General features: G+C 43.9%; 1 protein-coding gene across 5 annotated transcripts in view; it reads left to right on the top strand.

Annotated features, from left to right (window-relative positions):
- EVI5L (ecotropic viral integration site 5 like) overlaps positions 1 to 19712 on the top strand; it is a 67197-nt gene that overhangs the window by 9499 nt on the left and 37986 nt on the right. For all 5 annotated transcript variants that reach the window (XM_073653877.1, XM_073653878.1, XM_073653876.1 and 2 more), the window contains exons 3-10: positions 6073 to 6238; positions 8865 to 9089; positions 11201 to 11275; positions 11373 to 11498; positions 12702 to 12845; positions 12954 to 13043; positions 16978 to 17075; positions 17159 to 17219. In XM_073653877.1, the coding sequence (XP_073509978.1) occupies positions 6073 to 6238; positions 8865 to 9089; positions 11201 to 11275; positions 11373 to 11498; positions 12702 to 12845; positions 12954 to 13043; positions 16978 to 17075; positions 17159 to 17219 (985 nt within the window). The remainder of the gene's footprint in view (positions 1 to 6072; positions 6239 to 8864; positions 9090 to 11200; positions 11276 to 11372; positions 11499 to 12701; positions 12846 to 12953; positions 13044 to 16977; positions 17076 to 17158; positions 17220 to 19712) is intronic.

The raw sequence follows: 19712 nt of genomic DNA, 5'->3' as shown, positions 1-19712 counted from the left end.
AGAGGGGGGGGGGGTGCCTGCCCTGCATAGGATCCGATTCCTGGGCCCCGAGCTGGAGAAAGTGAAAGTACTACTGCTCATCTCTGTCACAGAAAGGTAACTAATGCTAATATCGTAGGTGATTATTATGTGCTCTCTGTACAATGTGTGTGAACTATATGTGCGATATGTGCAATGTACTATTTGCTGTCTGTATCTGTCATCTGTCTATCCCTCTATCTATCTATCCATCCCTCTATCTATCTATCCATTGTATATTGTATCATAAAAATGATTAAATGTCTGATGTTCACATTGTACTACAATAAATTTTTCACTTAAATATAAGCAATATATGTGGGAGTCGGAGTCGGTGTAAGGGAAATTGAGGAGTCGGAGTCGCAGGTTTGGCTTACCAACTCCACAGCCCTGATTATTCCAAGATCTATTGATTAAAATTAACTTTGTTTGTGGGAAAACCCCTTTAAGTGATGTTATTAATGGGGTTGACTCAAGAAGACAACAGTCCTGATTCATTATTGCCTTTGCGCCTGTTTTCTGTTGATCTTCTAGTGTTTTCCATCTTTTTTTTTTTTGTTTCGCCTTGTTCACCTTTCCATTTGCGCCTTTTTTTAAGTCTATTTTCTATGTGTGTCGCCTGTTTTGGTTTTTTTTTTATACTCCGCCACTGTGCGTTTGGTTTAGGTCTCCACATATTTTCTCCTGATCTATCATTTATGACTTTTCAAAAAGTCGCCAAAATTGTTGCAAACGTACTCCAGTCCCTCTATCCTCCCACCCCCAAAGTGATTTTATGCAGACCAGATACTTTTGCCTAAAAAAAAAATGATAATTTTGTGCTAAAAAGTCGCAGGAAAGGTTAAAAACGAAAATAATAGCCGTTTTTATTTTTGTGGAAAAATTCACAAACTCCGTGATCCCTTTTGAACAATTTGCTATACCAAAAAAAACAGGAAATGAATATCACCAGAAAAAAAAAAGAAAAGTGACTTAAAAAATAAACCGCAAGTGATGGCTCAGGCTGAATGTCTTCTGGAGAAGAAGCCGCTGGTCGGACTGATGTTCTTGCGGAGGCTCAGATTGGACGTCATCCACTGTAGGGAAAATGTAGTACTGCCATGTAATGTACAACTGGCCAGGTCTGCTCTTAAAGGGGTTGCCTGCTTCTGAAATTTCCAAATCGAGAGCGCTGCAGCCAATCAGCCACTGCTGACCTACGCATTGATGGAATGTTAATGAGCTGCAGCCGATCAGCAGCCGATTGTTCTGTCACGTGAGTGCTGCAGTCAAGGCTGGGAGAGTCCGCAACGACCGCTGCAATGATGCTGATGTTGGGATATATGGTCCAGAAACGCGTTGAATGTACAGCATCTCACAAAGAATAAAATCATACATTCATCCATTTTGGAAAGCAATGTCATCTGTCATCCCGATTTACAAAGATGGAGACCATCACAGCACTTATGAATCGTGAACATGGTCATGGGAAACCCTGAAGACCCGAGCAGAAGAGAAGACTTTGTGGAGAGACCCTCATCGTAGTCCCCAGCTCGAATGGACAAAATACTGTCGGTTTTTAGAGGACGGTCAGACCATTGTAGGTGATAACTGGATTGGGTAGAAGTTAACACCTAAGTCGTTGATCAGTGGGACCCCTGAACTCGGCAGTCCCGTAGAGAATGAATGGAGGGCACATGTCCAGCCATCGCTTCATATACACTGCAGAGCCCCATTATCGGGATCGGTGGGAGTCTCACCCATTGGACCCCCAACAATTAGCAGGTTATAGCCTATCCTTATAAAGATGATAATAACACCTTAAAAGGGTTGTCCATCTTTGGGGAAAATTATTTCTCTTGGGGCTAAAAAAAAAAAAAAAAACAATATTTTGCAATTGGGTTTCCTTAATAATCTTGCACAGTCTGCCTTCTGTAGCCTCTGTGCTGCACTGTCTATTGCTGGCTGCAGAATGAGTTAACTGAGAATCTGTCAGTCAGCCCACTATAACTGGGAGTGTATAACTCTTTTATCTATCTGTTTCTGAGCACCTTTCATCTGATTTATGACCACAAACCACATCAAAATTGAATGTGCCGGGAAACAAAGAGCCTGTAGATGCCTAACGGTGCAACGTTTTTTTAATGAAACCCAATTGTAAAAAATTGCTTAAGAAGGATATGGATGACCTTATCTTTTGCAGAGGCTCCGTTCTCTCTGGGACTGTCGGAGATAGCTGAGCTCTGTGCCAACTTAATGATACCAGTGTCACCCGCACCGTCTGTGGGTATCGAGTACACGTATCATAGGTCAGCGAGTAATGTTAATAGAAGTAGAATGGCGGGTGACCGTTCTGCAGGATGGTACATTGCGGTAGGAATTACCCATGTGCCATGAAGCTGGTACACTGCGATGAGCTCGCCCCTAGCTGGTATGAGTGATATGTTTGATCATTTCTGCACAGAGCTCATTAAAATGTGCCGAGACCCCCGCTCTGAAAAAAGCCCTCCATGCGTGTCTGGGAAAGTCAGCTGCAATTCTCACAGCAGGACAATGCAGCATAGATAGCGGAGCCAGGCGGCTTTCATCCTCCGTACAATGGTCTCTTTCAGACGCACGGGGCCGGGTGAATAGCGCAGACTGGCTTCTTTTCCGATTTAATTCACACCAATTAAATCTAGCATTCATTACCGCGTACGAGGCAGAATGGGGGATAGAAATCCACGAGCCGTATATGTAACACATAGGATGGAAATCGCACATGGCGGCAGGGTATACTCCATTACCAAAGTGAAAATACTGCTCTCCTAAAAAGGTTAATACCACTTGCCAAAGGTTACCGGCCGCCTCTGCACTGTATCAGAAGTGGCTGGTTTCCTAGGCAAGGAGGGAAGTGCTTTGCTTTAGAGTTTGTAAGCGCTGCTCTGAAGCTGGCCGGGTCTGACCACTTCTGCTTCGATGCTGCAGAGGGAAAGCTGCCTCCTATTGAAGTATTGGAAAGACAATGGTGCTAGCGGGAACCGTCGCTCTTCAGGAGTACACCCGCAAGCAAGAAGCTGGGAGGCAGGGGAGCGGCGTGCTCCTGATGAGAAAAAGACTTTAAGAGGAATCATAGAATCATAGAATGGTAGAGTTGGAAGGGACCTCCTGGGTCATCTGGTCCAACCCCCTGCTCAAAGCAGGATTCACTAGATCATCTCAGACAGATGTCTGTCCAGCCTCTGTTTGAAGACGTCCATTGAAGGGGAACTCACCACCTCTCGTGGCAGCCTGTTCCACTCATTAATCACCCTAACTGTCAAAAAGTTTTTTCTAATATCTAATCTGTGTCTCCTCCCATTTAGTTTCATCCCATTGCTTCTAGTCTTTCCTTGTGCAAATGAGAATAAAGATGATCCTTCTACAATGTGACAGCCCTTGACATATTTGTAGACAGCTATTAAGTCTCCTCTCAGTCTTCTTTTTTGCAAGCTAAACATTCCCAAATCCTGCAACCGTTCCTCATAGGACATGGTTTGCAGACCAGTCACCATTCTGGTCGCTCTTCTCTGAACTTGCTCCAGTTTGTCTATGTCTTTTTTAAAATGTGGTGCCCAAAACTGTACACAGTATTCCAGATGAGGTCTGACCAAAGAGGAGTAAAGACCGATAATGACTTTGCGTGATCTAGACTGTATGCTTCTGTTAATACATCCCAGAATTGTATTTGCCTTTTTTGCTGCTGCATCACACTGTTGACTCATGTTCAGTCTATGATCTATTAGTATACCTAAGTCTTTTTCACATGTACTGTTGCTTAGCTCTATTCCTCCCATTCTGTATATGCTTTTTTCATTTTTATTGCCCAGATGTAGTACTTTGCATTTTTCCCTGTTAAAAACCATTCTGTTGGTTGCTGCCCACTGCTCCAGTTTATTTAGGTCTTTTTGAATCCTCTCTCTCTCTTCTCTAGTATTAGCTATCCCTCCTAGCTTTGTGTCATCAGCAAATTTAATCAGTTTACCCTCAATTCCTTCATCTAAATCATTGATAAAGATGTTGAACAATACAGGTCCCAGGACGGAGCCCTGTGGTACCCCACTTGAGACATTCATCCAGCTGGATGTGAAGCCATTTACAACCACCCTTTGAGTCCGATCACTAAGCCAGTTATGAATCCACCTAACAGTTGCCTGGTCCATTGCATACTTGGTCATTTTTTCAATAAGGATGGTGTGAGATACTTTGTCAAATGCTTTGCTGAAGTCAAGATATACTATATCTACAGCATTTCCCTGATCCACCCAGTCAGTGATTCTGTCATAGAAGGAAATTAAGTTAGTCTGACATGACTTGTTAGTTACAAACCCATGCTGACTCTGGTTAATCACTTCATTCTTATCCATGTACTTACATACATGTTGTTTAATAATTTTTTCAAAGATCTTTCCTGGTATAGAAGTCAGACTCACCGGCCTATAGTTCCCTGGGTCCACCTTCTTCCCCTTTTTGAAGATAGGAACAACATTTGCTCTTCTCCAGTCTTCTGGGACTTCTCCTGTTCTCCAAGAATTTTCAAAGATTATGGAGAGTGGTTCTAAAATTTCTTCTACGATCTCCTTCAGTACTCTGGGGTGTATTTCATCTGGACCTGGAGACTTGAACTCATTTATGTTAGCTAAATATTCCCTCACAATCTTTCTGTTTACAGATAACTTGGATTCCTCTATTCCTTTAAAAGGACAGTGAAGATCAGTTGATGTTACATTTTCTTTCTGAGAGAAAACAGATGCAAAATAGGAATTAAAAAGTTCGGCCTTCTCAACATCCTCTCTTACCATTTCTCCATTTTCATCCTGTAAAAATCCTATAGCATCTTTGACTTTTCTTTTACTTTTGACATACCCCCAAAATCCTTTTTTATTGCTTTTGACATCTCTTGCAAGCCTTAATTCATTGTCAGCTTTAGCTAACCTGATACGTGCCCTGCAGGATCTGCAGACTGCATTATAATCTTCTTTAGATATGCCTCCCTCTTTCCATTTAATAAACATTTCTTTCTTTCTTTTTAGCATGTGTTTAAGTTCTGTGTTCATCCATCCTGGTTTCCTTAAATGCTTCCCATTCTTCCTACTTTTCGGGATTGTTAACGATTGTGCTTTGAGAATCTCATTTTTAAAAATTTCCCATCCTTCCTGGACATTTTTGTCCTTAAGGACACCCAGCCATTGGATCCCTCCTATTCTCTTTCTGAGTCTCTTAAAATCTGCCTTTCTAAAATCTAACCTTGAAGTTTGAGTCTTCACATGTCTTCCTCCTCTAGTTATCCAAAATTCTAGAATAGCATGATCGCTGCCTCCTAGGAGGTTGCCTTCTTGAGACGTCCAATCTTAGCAAGATATTGGGATAGGTGATGACTGTCCCATCACTAGGAAAGAGGTTCTGCAGTTCACCATGTAGTGACGTGATGGCCATGAATATGTAGCCATAGCTTCATTCAAATGGAGCCCTGTACTAAGGATCACTGGTGGTCCCCACAGCAGTGGGACCCCCTATGGCAGGATTGGAAAGACCATGGTGCTAGCCGGAACGGTCGATCTTCAGGAGCGCACTGTTTCCCGGCAAGCAAGAAGCTGGGAGGCAGGGGAGCAGCGTACTCCTGATGAAAAAAAAAAAAAGAGAAAAAGCCTTTAAGAAGAGGTTTGCCTTCATGAGACGTCCAATCTGAGCAAGACGTTGGGATAGGTGATAAGACATTGATTGATGGCTGTCCCACCACTAGGAGAGAGGTTCTGTAGTTCCCCATGTAGTGGAGTGATGGGAACTTTACAGCCCTGTACTAAGGATCACCGGTGGTCCACACAGGGATGGGACTCCCCACAGTTATCATCAATTCCTCATTTGTAGGCTGATCCCTGCCATGTTTACCCCTTTAAGTCTCATGCTTATCTATTGCCAGACGCCATGTCCATGATCCCGATCATGACACCCCAGGTGCTCGGTGCTCCTCAGCATACTCCCATCACAGCACAAAGTGTGGTTGGAGCATTTCTTTAAGGTTGCCTTTGTCTGATGTGTGTGGTCTTCCTATCGCAGGCTCCTGGAAGCAGACTCTAAATCCCTACGCAGTGTTTCCGGATCCTGCAGGACCAGTGTCACCTCCCCGGGGCCACCACCTCTGGACCAGGATAGCTGGGAGCTTTGGGGACGCATTGTCACTCACTGGGAGGAATGGACCAGGAGGAAGGAGAAGCTTCTGAAGGTCAGTGACGATGAAGAGGAGCTTAGGTATGACCACGCGGGGTCAGGTTACCGGCCTCTAGAAGGAAGAGGCTCCATGATGTTCTGTTCTCTGGGTATATTACATTACAGGACAATGTATTACACTGCTGGCAATCATTAACGCTGATTGTCCTATTACTGAGCAGACGGACGGCTGCTCGCACTTCATCAGCTGAAACCCTATCTGCTTCTTCCTGTGTTAATGGTTACCTCTGCTGGTGCCGGATTGTAAAAGCTCAGGCTCAGCTCCCCGCATGTGACAGCTGCTCTGCCGGCCATACCTTCACATGCTTGTGTACACTCTTGTAATTATCTAGTGACTTTTGCTGTCACTTGCTAAGTATCTCACATTTGCCAGGTTTTTAAGCTGGCAGGTATGCAAATTAGCCGGAAGAATAAAGCTGGTTCTCTAATGCCACCTACGGGAGGAAGCCATCATATTAGTCTGTGTCAACCCTGTAAAGGAAATCTGACAGTAGGTTTTTGTTAAGGAATCTGAGAGCCGCAGGATGTGGGGGCAGAGTGCCTGATTCCAGCAATGTATCACGTATTGGACTTCTTGGTGTAGTTTTAATAGAATCATAGTTTTCTCCGCTGTAGATCTAACAGTGCTCAGAATGCTGAGCTGTCTATAACTACACCCACACCACTGATTGGCAGCTGACTGTGTACATTCTCAGCAAGCAGCCTATCAGTGGTGGGGGCGGGGTTCCACAGTTTAACTGGACTGCCTTGCACAGGACACCTAGTCCTGCAGTGATAATCTCCTGCTGATAAAACACTGATCGTACTGAAACTATAGTAAGTTGCTGAGCCAGTGACATATCCTTGGAATCAGTGTCTCAGCCCCTACCTCATGCTGCTTTCAGATTAAATAGCAAAAACCTGCTGATAGATTCCTTTTAAAGAAAATCCGTTGGCAAGTTCACCCCCACCCCCTTTTAACCATCTATATGCTCATGTAGGTCATTAAAACCATTGATACTTTTCAATTTGCTGTCTGTTGCATTATTGCAATATGCAAATTGTCTCTTCAGACAAGAAGAGGAGTAGAACTCTAGCGCCACCTATTGGAAGCAGCGATCCTAGAAGCCACCATCAACTCCAATATAGGTGCTGTGGGTGAGATGAATTTGTAGGCTTTCATCCCCGGAGAAGCATGTAAAGTTAGGGCCCCGTCAAAGGGGTACGCCTTGTCGCGGCTGATGGGCTGTCACGAGTTGGCCAGTTTGTGTGTTAAGCACTTTCAACATATTTTCTGTAGCAATAACGCAGCTCCAATGTCATAAGTGACGTGACTGCTTACTCCTGTTCACACTTTGGAGGTGCTGGTCATTTTTTTTTCATTTTTGCTGACATCAGGTGCTTTTTGCTTTTGGCATTTCCCTGTTGGTATTTTTCCGGGTGTACAGCATCGATAGGCATCGCATGCGCAGTGGCACGATGAAGCCAGTGCCCTCAAAAGGGCACCCTACAGTGCTGGCGCGAGGACTACGGTGATGTGAGCTGGTGTGATATGCTGCCCAGCGTCTGATGTCAGTGCATCAGCCAGCGCTAAGGATGTAAGTGACCCGCGGATGCAGGCTTTCGTTAAGTGCTCTTTAAGGGGCGAAGCACCGAACGCCTCTTTTACATATTTTTAAAATCTAGGATTTTAGACAGTAAATGGAAAGGTATCGGCGTATTTAGCTTTGTGACCTACATGAGCATATAAACGGTTAAAAGGGGGGTGGGATAAACTTGCTGACAGTTTCCCTTTTTAAAATACCTTGTCACATGAGGTTCAGCCGGTGTCGGACTGGGGTGCCAAGAGCCCACCAGTAACCAACTCCAGGGCCCCACTTTTCAGCTACATACGAATGTGACATTATCCTCAATCACAAATTTATATAACAATGAACTGGGTAGATTGGTAAATGAATAAGATGCTGCCTCTGTCTGTACATAGTTATTAAAGTGTATAGTGCCAAGTACTGCTCATATAAGAGGGGGGTGGCCCACCGGAGGATTCTCCTGCTCTGCTGTGGGCCAGTCCAAGCCTGGAAAAGATCTCCATCTGTAGACAAATGTCTCTGCGTTCTTGTCCCTCGTCCGAGCAAAGTAGGTTACTAGTTGCCCCGGTCAGAGATCTTCAGCAGAGGTCTAAGAGGTGAGTTTTTTCCTAGAGGAAGGTGCTAAGATGGCGTAGAGAGACTTTTAAGCCAAGCAATGCTCCTACTGTGCACTGACCAGAAGCAATAACCTGGGTACATCTCAGCAAATGGAGGCTTTTTCCTTTTTGGAGAAGACACTGGTTTGGCTGAATTTCCCAAAGTCGTGGCAATGATCAGAATAGGGTCACCATTGACTTATAGGGTAGCTATCTCCGGTATGTGGCACGAGGGTGAAGTTTTATGGAAAATGGCTAACTTGCATAGCTTTTTGTCAGGCATATAAGTCTCCCTATGCCAGCTTGGCTCCCTATGGCATATAAGTCTCCCTATGGCGCGCCATGTTTTTGGCGCACTTGCCCCCTAGATCTTAGATGCCGGTACATGTTGTTAGCGGCACTTGCACTTCTTAAAGACTTCTCCCGTTTGTCACCTGCTTTCTCGTGTGTCCCGCAGGAGCTCATACGGAAGGGGATCCCTCACCACTTTCGCGCCATAGTATGGCAGATGCTGTGCAACGCTACAGACATGCCAGTGAAAAAGCAATATGCCGATCTCCTAAAGATGTCCTCACCCTGTGAGAAGCTGATCCGGAGGGACATCGCTCGGACCTACCCCGAGCACGACTTCTTCAGGGGTCAGGACAGCATGGGGCAGGAGGGACTGTTTAATGTCATGAAGGTAAAAAAAAAGTCAATATGGGGGGATTACATAATCATGGAGGCATGAATGAATAAACCAATGAATGAAAGTCACCGTGCCAGCAGCATGGAGGGTCTTGAGAAATGTAATCCTGCCATTCAATTCCCAGTTAAAGGATATAACTTTTGACATGTCAGACATTGTGATCGGTGAGGGTCCTGGTGCCTCCACTGATCACTTACAAGTAGGAGCAGAGCCCCTCAGCTAAGTGCTGTGCCCCTTTATTTCTGACCGGTTTTCCTCTGAGTGTGGCACAGATGGTGTAAGGATCTATTTAGGGTACGTGCACCCGTTAAGGATTTGCTGCATTTTTTCCAAGTTATTGGAATGGGTGAAAAATGCTAAAAAACCCTAACATGCTGCAGATCTGAAACTGCTTCAAAATCTGCAAGGAAAAAATAAGCTTCATAACTCTCATTCACTTTGCTGGGACAGGTAAATTCTGCGTTTTTGGCAGAAAAATTGCTCCGGGGGAAAAAACACGGCAAAAACACAAAAGTGGGCACATACGCTAAAGATCTCAGCACCTGGGTCCCAAATGTAGGTTTATTAAAGGGCCCCTATCCGAGATAAGCGAATTGATTTGTAACCAATCGGATTCATCAAGAATTTCATAGAAAATTCAGATTTGGACTCTAGTCCAAATCTTTTGTGATCCAGCAACATGGCAGCCAGCTGGTCACCAGTTTGCGGGATTTTTTTTGGACTCTGGCAACAGCGTTAAAAAATAATAAAATATTATACTCCCGTGTCTAAAGCCCACCCCCTCCACTGTCCTACCACCGCTCCTCCCCGCCCGCTCCTTCTGTCTTTGAGATTTCCAGCGCTGACTAGGCCTCATGTCACTGACCGGTTTGATTCATCTGAGTCGGAGAAAAAAGAAACTGTCCCGAAAAGATGTTTATTATGTTCTGAGGTCTCTCCAGACTCTGAAGTATAATAAAAGGAGGCAAGGGAAGAGGATAGAATATAATAGAAGGTCGTCCAGCGCTGAGGAGGCCTCACATCTCTGACGCTTGCCCCACGTAATACCATGAAGCCTACTGAGCACTTTGAGACCTAAGGACCTACTGAGCACTTGGAGACCTAAGGACCTACTGAGCACTTGGAGACCTAAGGACCTACTGAGCACTTGGAGACCTTAAGACCTAAGGACCTGTAGTGAAGACCAGACCTAAGAGAAGGGGAGTATAATCTTGTGTTATTTTTTAACCCCTCCCGGACTTTATTATACTTCAGAGTCTGGAGAGACCTCAGAACACAATAATCGTCTTTTCTTGGCACTTTCGATTTGGGTGCGAATCAAATTTATTTTGCGGATTTAGACGAATCAAACCCAGACAGAATGTTAAAGGGGTTATCCAGGACTATTAATTTTTAACTTCGGGCCTAAATATAAACAGGCAGGTACATGCTATCTACCTGCCTGTTGTGCCCGGCACAGAACGGTCACAGACCGCTTCTGCCAGCGATTCTGCGGCTTCCACTGACGTCACGTCGACAGAGCAGCGGCTTCAACTCCGCTCTGCTGATGAGGTATGACTGCTGACATGATGCTGATTGACAGCCGGTTCCCCGCTACCTAACTGCAGGACGCTGGCTGTCAATCAGTATGACGTCAGCAGTCACGCCCTGTCGAGTAACAGGAGTGGATGGTGACCGCTCTGAGCCGGCGCCGGATAGAACCAGCCTGATAGTTCTTTTGGCTCATAGTAAAAAAAAATAATATAGTTCTGGATAACGCCTTTAAAAATTTTACTCATCTCTGGTACCTTTCGATTTAAAAAATATTCGACATGTCGTAGCGAGACTTCTCAATCCTTCTACTTGGTGCTTACCCACCAATCACATTCATCACCTGATACATGTCTGACTTCCGCCTTGTCCTCCACCAATCGCTAGAGGTTCCTCCTGGCTGCGGATGTTGGCCGTACATAAGATCTGCCTCTTCATTCATTGTCTATGGGACTGACCGAGATGGCCGAGGCTTCATCATCATCAGCGCCCGGCTGTCTCCGTCAGCTCCATGGAGGATGGATGGAGACGCCGTCCTCCTTGTATTACACAGAGCTTCGTCTCTCCCACCCCAGGCATACTCGCTGATAGACCGAGAGGTGGGCTACTGTCAGGGCAGCGCTTTCATTGTGGGCCTTCTTCTCATGCAGGTGAGTCGCTTCCTATACGTCTTGTCTCGTATACCCTCACCATTATTATAGGGCCGTGCCGTTCTTATACTGTGTCCATTGCTCTCTGCCCCATTAGATGCCAGAGGAGGAAGCCTTCTGCGTGTTTGTGCGGCTGATGCAGGAGTACCGGTTACGAGAGCTCTTTAAGCCCAGTATGGCGGAGCTCGGCTTATGTATATACCAGCTGGAGTATATGTTACAGGTACGTCGCCCTCCGCGGGGCTTTCTAATTGTCATCTAGGTTATTAGATATTATTATTATCCAATTTCCGATGACATCGGCTAGACGTGTAAATGGTGGGAGGCTTAGGAGGGGGACAGGCCGTCCTGGACCCTTCATTACTTTGGCTTTACCATTCAGTTACATTAAAGGGGTCGACTACTGCTTAGTCAAACCTGAGTAAAATAAGAAACGTTTATTCTCACCACCTCCAACAGTGCCGTTCCAGTGATATTACTCCCGTCTCTCACATGTGATTGTTATGTCAAGTGAGAGCTGCAGTCAATCACCAACAGCTGGCTGCGGCACTCACATGACTTAAAGGTGTATTCCCATCTCCAAAATCCTATCCTAATATGTAGTAGGTATAATAATATTAGAAAATACCTCCAATTAGAAATGTAGTATAGTTCTCCTGATTCACTATGTCGCTTACCCCATGTGCAGGGCATTGCAGTAGCTTGGGTATCCATGGTTACAGGTACTCATATAGTGACAGTTAGTGGTTAGTGGTCGTAACCATGGATTCCTAAGCTGCTGCAATGCCCTGCACATGGGGTAAAGTGATATAGCGAATCAGAAAAACTATACTACATTTATAATTGGAGGTATTTGCTAATATTTTTATTATTACACCTACTATATATTGGGATAGGATCTGGGAGATGAGAATACCCCTTTAATATCACAACACCCACTGGGAACAGCAGCGCCAACATAGACGGAATGGCGCCGCTGCAGAGTAGCTATTGTTTTTATTTTCTATAGGGCACTGAATTGATTAGACAGGAGTTGTTGAGTAGTGGACTAGCCCTTTAAACGAGAAAGGCCATTGTAATCTATGGGTCACAGTTCAGTTTCCTATTCTGCTGCTTGAAGTTACAGGCCCCACAGCTGCAGGCGCTTTGCTGCTGGGGCCCCATGACAACCCTTCCCGTCTTAATTCTGCCCTATCATGGGCACAAATTATGGACTAATACCAAAGTCACAGTTCACATGCATAGAAGTATCACTGTCCCAGCCAGTTATTATGACTGGCATCCATAAAAACACTCCTGTGACGAGGCCGACAAGGTAAGAAGTGCTGTCATGAGGTCTGATATAATGATAACTAAGCACGTATTACCCAACAAAGTATCGGTATGGGAAAGATTTCAGCATAAACGCCTGATGTTCCCTTTTCAGGACCAGCTCCCAGAGTTAAACCTCCACTTTCGCTCTCACTGCTTCCACACGTCTATGTACGCCTCGTCCTGGTTTTTGACCCTTTTTCTCACGACGTTCCCATTGCCTATAGCTACTCGTGTGTTCGATATCTTCATTTACGAGGTGAGTGGCGGCAGCGGTCTCTGTGCTGCCGATGTCTGCGGTCTCTGTGCTGCCGATTGCCGCAGTCCTGGCCGTGAATGCTACCATCTCTCTGCTGTCACCTTCCAGGGGCTGGAAGTCATATTCCGAGTAGGGATGGCCCTGCTGACCGTGAACCAGACCGAGCTGATGCAGCTGGATATGGAAGGCATGTCTCAGGTAAGAAATATGGCCGCCGTCTATGGTGACCATTCATAACCATGTCCATAATCAGCAGCAAGCAAGGCTAAACCATGTGCTGTCGGCCTGGAGTCGCGGGAGCTGAGCAGTGTAAGGATGGTCCCTTATAAATACTCGGGGTACACATAATTGATCTTTTTTTTTTGGGGGGGGGGGAGTGGGAAGGGTCACAATTAATTTTTTTGCTTTTTCTCACTCTATACAGTGGAGTAAGTATAATAAGTTCGATTTTATTCTACAGGTCACAATGGCCGCAGCAGTACCAAATATTTTTTTGGTATATTAAAAGGGTAATTTTTTTTTTTTTGGGGGGGGGGGGGTCGGAAAGACTTTTTAATATATATATTCTAGGTTCTTCAAAGTAGCCGCCTTTTGCTTTGATGACTGCTTTACACACTCTTGGCATTCTCTTGATGAGCTTCAAGAGGTAGTCACCGGAAATGGCTTTCACTTCACAGGTGTGCCCTGTCAGGTTTAATAAGTGGGATTTCTTGCCTTATAAATGGGGTTGGGACCATCAGTTGTGTTGTGCAGCAGTCTGGTGGATACACAGCTGATAGTCCTACTGAATAGACTGTTAGAATTTGTATTATGGCAAGAAAAAAGCAGCTAAGTAAAGAAAAACTAGTGGCCATCATTACTTTAAGAAATGAAGATTAGTCAGTCCGAAAAATTGGGCAAACTTTGAAAGTGTCCCCAAGTGCAGTTGCAAAAACCATCAAGCGCTACAAAGAAACTGGCTCACATGAGGACCGCCCCAGGAAAGGAAGACCAAGAGTCACCTCTGCTTCTGAGGATAAGTTTATCCAAGTCACCAGCCTCAGAAATCGCAGGTTAACAGCATCTCAGATTAGAGATCAGGTCAATGCCACACAGAGTTCTAGCAGCAGACACATCTCTTCAACAACTGTTAAGAGGAGACTTTGTGCAGCAGACCTTCATGGTAAAATAGCTGCTAGAAAACCACTGCTAAGGACAGGCAACAAGCAGAAGAGACTTGTTTGAGCTAAAGAACACAAGGAATGGACATTACACCAGTGGAAATCTGTGCTTTGGTCTGATGAGTCCAAATTTGAGATCTTTGGTTCCAACCACCGTGTCTTTGTGCGACGCAGGAAAGGTGAACGGATGGACTGGTTCCCACTGTGAAGCATGGAGGAGGAGGTGTGATGGTGTGGGGGTGCTTTGCTGGTGACACTGTTGGGGATTTATTCAAAATTGAAGGCATAATGAACCAGCATGGCTACCACAGCATATTGCAGCGGCATGCTATTCCATCCGGTTTGCGTTTAGTTGGACCATCATTTATTTTTCTACAGGACAATGATCCCAAACACACCTCCAGGCTGTGTAAGGGCTATTTGACCAAGAACGAGAGTGATGGGGTGCTACGCCAGATGACCTGGCCTCCACAGTCACCAGACCTGAACCCAATCGAGATGGTTTGGGGTGAGCTGGACCGCAGAGTGAAGGCAAAAGGGCCAACAAGTGCTAAGCATCTCTGGGAACTCCTTCAAGATTGTTGGAAGACCATTTCCGGTGACTACCTCTTGAAGCTCATCGAGAGAATGCCAAGAGTGTACAAAGCAGTCATCAAAGCAAAAGGTGGCTACTTTGAAGAACCTAGAATATAAGACATATTTTCAGTAGTTTCACACTTTTTTGTTAAGTATATAATTCCACATGTGTTAATTCATAGTTTTGATGCCTTCAGTGTGAATGTACAATTTTCATAGTCATGAAAATACAGAAAAATCTTTTTTAATGAGGTGTGTCCAAACTTTTGGTCTGTACTATATTTATATATATATATATATATATATATATATATATATATATATATATATATATATATATATATTGTAAATATATTATAAATATGTATTATTATTTTTATTATATATATTTATATACAATGAAGGAAATAATTATTTGATCCCCTGCTGTTTTTGTAAGTTTGCCCACTGACAAAGACATGAACAGTCTATAATTTTAAGGGTAGGTTAATTTTAACATTGAGAGATAGAATATCCCCGCCCAAAAAATCAAGAAATCACATTGTATAAATCAGATAGATTTATTTGCATTTTGCAGTGAGAAATAAGTATTTGATTCCTCTGGCAAACAACACTTAATACTTGGTGGCAAAACCCATGTTGGCAAGCACAGCAGTCAGACATTTTTTGTAGTTGATGATGAGGGTTGTGCACATGTTAGGAGGAGTTTTGGTCTACTCCTCTTTGCAGATCATCTCTAAATCATTAAGATTTTGAGGCTGTCGCTTGTCAACTCGGAGCTTCAACTCCCTCCATAAGTTTTCTATGGGATTAAGGTCTGGAGACTGGCTAGGCCACTCCATGACTTTAATGTGCTTATTTTTGAGCCACTCCTTTGTCGCCTTGGCTGTATGTTTTGGGTCATTGTCTTGCTGGAAGACCCCGCCACGACCCATTTTTAATGTCCTGGCGGAGGGAAGGATGTTGTTACTCAGGATTTTACGGTACATGGCTCCATCCATTCTCCCATTGATGCGGTGAAGTAGTCCTGTGCCCTTAGCAGAGAAACACCCCCAAAACATAATGTTTCCACCTCCATGCTTGACAGTGGGGATGGTGTTCTTTGGGTCATAGGCTGCATTTCTCTTCCTCTAAACACGGCAAGTTGCTTTAATGCCAAAGAGCTAAATTTTTGTCTCATCTGACCACAGCACCTTCTCCCAATAACTCACAGAATCATCCAGGTGTTCAATGGCAAACTACAGACGGGCCTGCACATGTGCCTTCTTGAGCAGGGGGACCTTGCAGGTACTGCAGGATTTTAAACTTTAAAGGCGTAATGTGTTACCAATGGTTTTCTTGGTGACTGTGGTCCCATCTGCCTTGAGATCATAAACAAGTTCCCCCAGTGTAGTTTTAGGCTGATCTCTCACCTTCCTCATGATCATCAACAGGTGGATATGGCAGAAGAAAGGTGTATAGATATCCGCGCTCCTCCGTGTGAAAGGATGATCCAGGGATCAAAGGGTTAATGGAAATATTTTTTTATTAATAAACTACATTCATACGCGTTTCACGGACATCCTGTCTCCTTCCTGAGTGAGTAGCTGATACACAGATGTTCCTAGTATCCCTTATATACAGGCAATCAAGAGGAAAAAAAAAAAATGTTCCCAAGGCACCAATTCTTTGCATTTGGTATAAAAGCAAATCGATATACATATGTTCAAAATATGTTAACAAGTCTTATGTTGTAATCCAATATAAATGAATTAAAATGAATAAAAAATCTGAAAGTTGTTAAATTGTGTCTTCATGCCGCTCACCCATGTGTCAGAGGAGCAAGGGCAGGAGACATCACGTATAGATAGCATCCCGCACGTATCGCCAGGACGCGAGATGCAGTCATAATCATAATTTTTACATTATTTCTCAATGTGAAAATAAATAAATAAAATAGGGGGAAAAAAATGTAAAAAATTAAAAAAAAATTAAAAAAAATAAATAATAATAAAAAAACATAGAGGGGAAATTCACAAATGTGGTAAGAAGAGTTGCCTATGCTGCAACTCCATTAAACATGAAACACACAAACCGCGCATTACTCATCCTCCCCAGGTCCAGCAGTGGGTCTCTGCCACTGCTCCCGGTATCTTATATGAAGTCCCATTGTCATCAAATGGAGCAACAAAATGCACAAAGGACCACCGTTCCATTCAATCTCGGCCCCACATTTTTCACCTATCCTCCGGATGTATGATTTTTTTTTTCTGGGATCACCATTTAAATGTCCAAGATTGGAGACAACTCTGATCCAGGCTTTTGCAGCGGAGTGTCATTGCTTCTGCAGTCATTTGGTCACAGTCTTGTTCCCGGAGACCTCTGTTTAGTGATATGTCTGTACTGGCATTTCTCAGTATTTTCAGAAGGTGATCCCTCATCAGTTTGACAGCTGCCCGGATAAGCTGATCCATAAGGCATATCAAGTCAAGTACAACCCCAAGAGGATGAAACGGTATGAAGAATCCCATCGCTTTCTCCTCTAAGGATCACTGTGCCACTTTCATGCTGAGACATGTTGATGGTTTTCTCTTTTAGATTGGAAAAAGAATACGCTGCCATTAAGAGCAAAGAGATGGAAGAACAAATCGAAATCAAGGTGAGCACAGTGAACGGTGTCTGACAACCATGAGCTTCTATGGTGAGGCGAAGCTAAACATAAAAGTTAGAGAGTAAAGTTTCTTCTTTTCTTTTTAACTATTTAGCAAGCACTTTAAACGCCTGAGACCCTTACCAATTGCTCAATAGATCCTTGAACAGTGCAGCAGACAGGAGCTCATGAGCTAGATGCTCCTGTCTGCTGATCTATGAGCTCCTGTCTGCTGCACTGTTCAAGGATCTATTGAGTAATTGGTAGGGGTCTCTGAGCACGCACATAGGCTACGATACCTAGGCTCGTTACTGAATCCATACCCGCTCTGTATGCACGCTCAGGAGGAGCCTCTGCACTCCTGTCTGCTGGGCTGACCATTCTTTGGAGGTCTATTGACTGATGGGTCAGTGCCTCACCACCCACCAATCTGCAGGCAATTAAAGTGCAATACAGGAAAAAGTTTAGATACTCTTTAAAGTGTAAAGGGGCTGGCAACAGCAAGGGAGGTCTTTTTTTTTTTTTTTTTTTAGAAAGGAAAGTAGTAACACCCCTGAGGTCACTTTGCTAAATGGCCAAATTAGCTGTTGACCTAGATGTACTGATAATTCTGTTCTTGGTGCTAAAACTGTTTTTTTTGGGGGTTTTCTATTTTTTGGGGAAAATCAATAGTTTTAGAAATTATTTTGCAAATTTCATGTCGGATAGAAAAATAAAATAAAGCACCAGACCAGTCATTATTCCTATTCACTGTCATAGCGAGAAAAAAAACTGAGTTCTTCTATAATTTTATAATATATATAATATTTTAATTTAATTTTATTAAATTATTAATTTTTATTTTATTACATTATTAAATGTATTTAATTTCATTTTAATATTCTAAGAATTCTATGTTCCCCTCTTTTCTCTGTAATTCCCGAGTTAAAGGGGTTGCGACATAAACAACATAAATCACTTACCCACAGGATAGATTATCTAGCAATGATTTGCGGAGGTGCCATTGGCTGACAGCCCCCATTGATTCTGAGAATGAGGGCCCAAAGTCCCCTGTGTGAATGGAGGGTTATGAGCATGTCCCTGCTCCCTTCACTGTCTGTGGTTCCACGTGCTCACTTCACACTGGGGACTTTGGGCTCTCCCTATTCTCTGGATCGGTGAGAGAAAACATTTATCATCCATCCTGTGGATATACAATATATATGTTATTTATGGGACAACTCCATTAAAGGGGTCGTCCAGCCTTAGGCTACAAGTCTCCTGTCACTCTTTGTGACTACAGACTTGTGAATTCTCATATTTTGCGCACTGTGAGGAATCTCCGGTGCCGGGAGCGAGCTGTCATGTGACCGTAGTATGTGATTTGCATACTTCTGGACACATTCCGACTAGATGTGTCCAGCCTCGGCCACTCAAGTCTAGTCGGCATGTGACTGCATGTATGCAAATCACATACTACGGTCACATGGACGCAGCTCCCAGCGCTGGCATCGGAGAATCCTTACAGTACCCAGTGCACACAATGTGAGGATTCACAAGTCTGCAGTCACACAGAGTGACAGGAGACTTGTAGCCCAAGGCTGGACAATCCCTTTAAGTGCATGTGAAAATAGGTTTGAGGCAGCTTTTAATCTGCTTTATCTCAGCCATTCACATCAAGCATGTCTGCCCCTTTTGTTATGCAACAGGTTATTCCTATCTTAGACATTTATGGCATATTCACACATATCTCCAGAATGATGGACCCTGGACCCCACATTTGACCTGGTGAGGAGGGCACCAACGAGTCCCATTCTGGAGATGGGTGCGGGTCACTATGATGAGCTGGGCTTTTATCAGTCATTTGTAGCATTTACAGTGGGAAAAAAAAGTATTTAGTCAGCCACCAATTGTGCAAGTTCTCCCACTTAAAAAGATGAGAGAGGCCTGTAACTGACATCATAGGTAGACCTCAACTATGAGAGACAAAATGAGAAAGCAAATCCTGAAAATCACATTGTCTGATTTGGAAAGAAATTTTTTTTCAAATTTTGGAAGAAAATAAGTATTTGGTCAATTACAAAAGTTCATCTCAATACTTTGTTATATATCCTTTGCTGGCAATGACAGAGGTCACACGTTTTCTGTAAGTCTTCACAAGGTTGGCACACACTGTTGCTGGTATGTTGGCCTATTCCTCCATGCAGATCTCCTCTAGAGCAGTGATGTTTTGGGGCTGTCGCTGGGCAACACGGACTTTCAACTCCCTCCAAAGGTTTTCTATAGGGTTTAGATCTGGACACTGGCTAGGCCACTATAGGACCTTGAAATGCTTCTTACGAAGTCGCTCCTTCATTGCCCTGGCGGTGTGCTTGGGATCATTGTCATGCTGAAAGACCCAGCCATGTTTCATCTTTAATGCCCTTGCTGATGGAAGGAGGTTTGCACTCAAAATCTCACGATACATGGCCCCATTCATTTTTTTCGTGTACACGGATCAGCCGTCCTGGTCCTTTGGCAGAG

The sequence above is a fragment of the Phyllobates terribilis genome, unplaced genomic scaffold, assembly GCF_046119375.1.
Source record: "Phyllobates terribilis strain yellow unplaced genomic scaffold, ASM4611937v1 Scaffold_11__3_contigs__length_659146591, whole genome shotgun sequence".
Classification (NCBI taxonomy): Eukaryota; Metazoa; Chordata; class Amphibia; order Anura; family Dendrobatidae; genus Phyllobates; species Phyllobates terribilis.
This window is presented reverse-complemented; position numbering and strand designations above follow the sequence as displayed.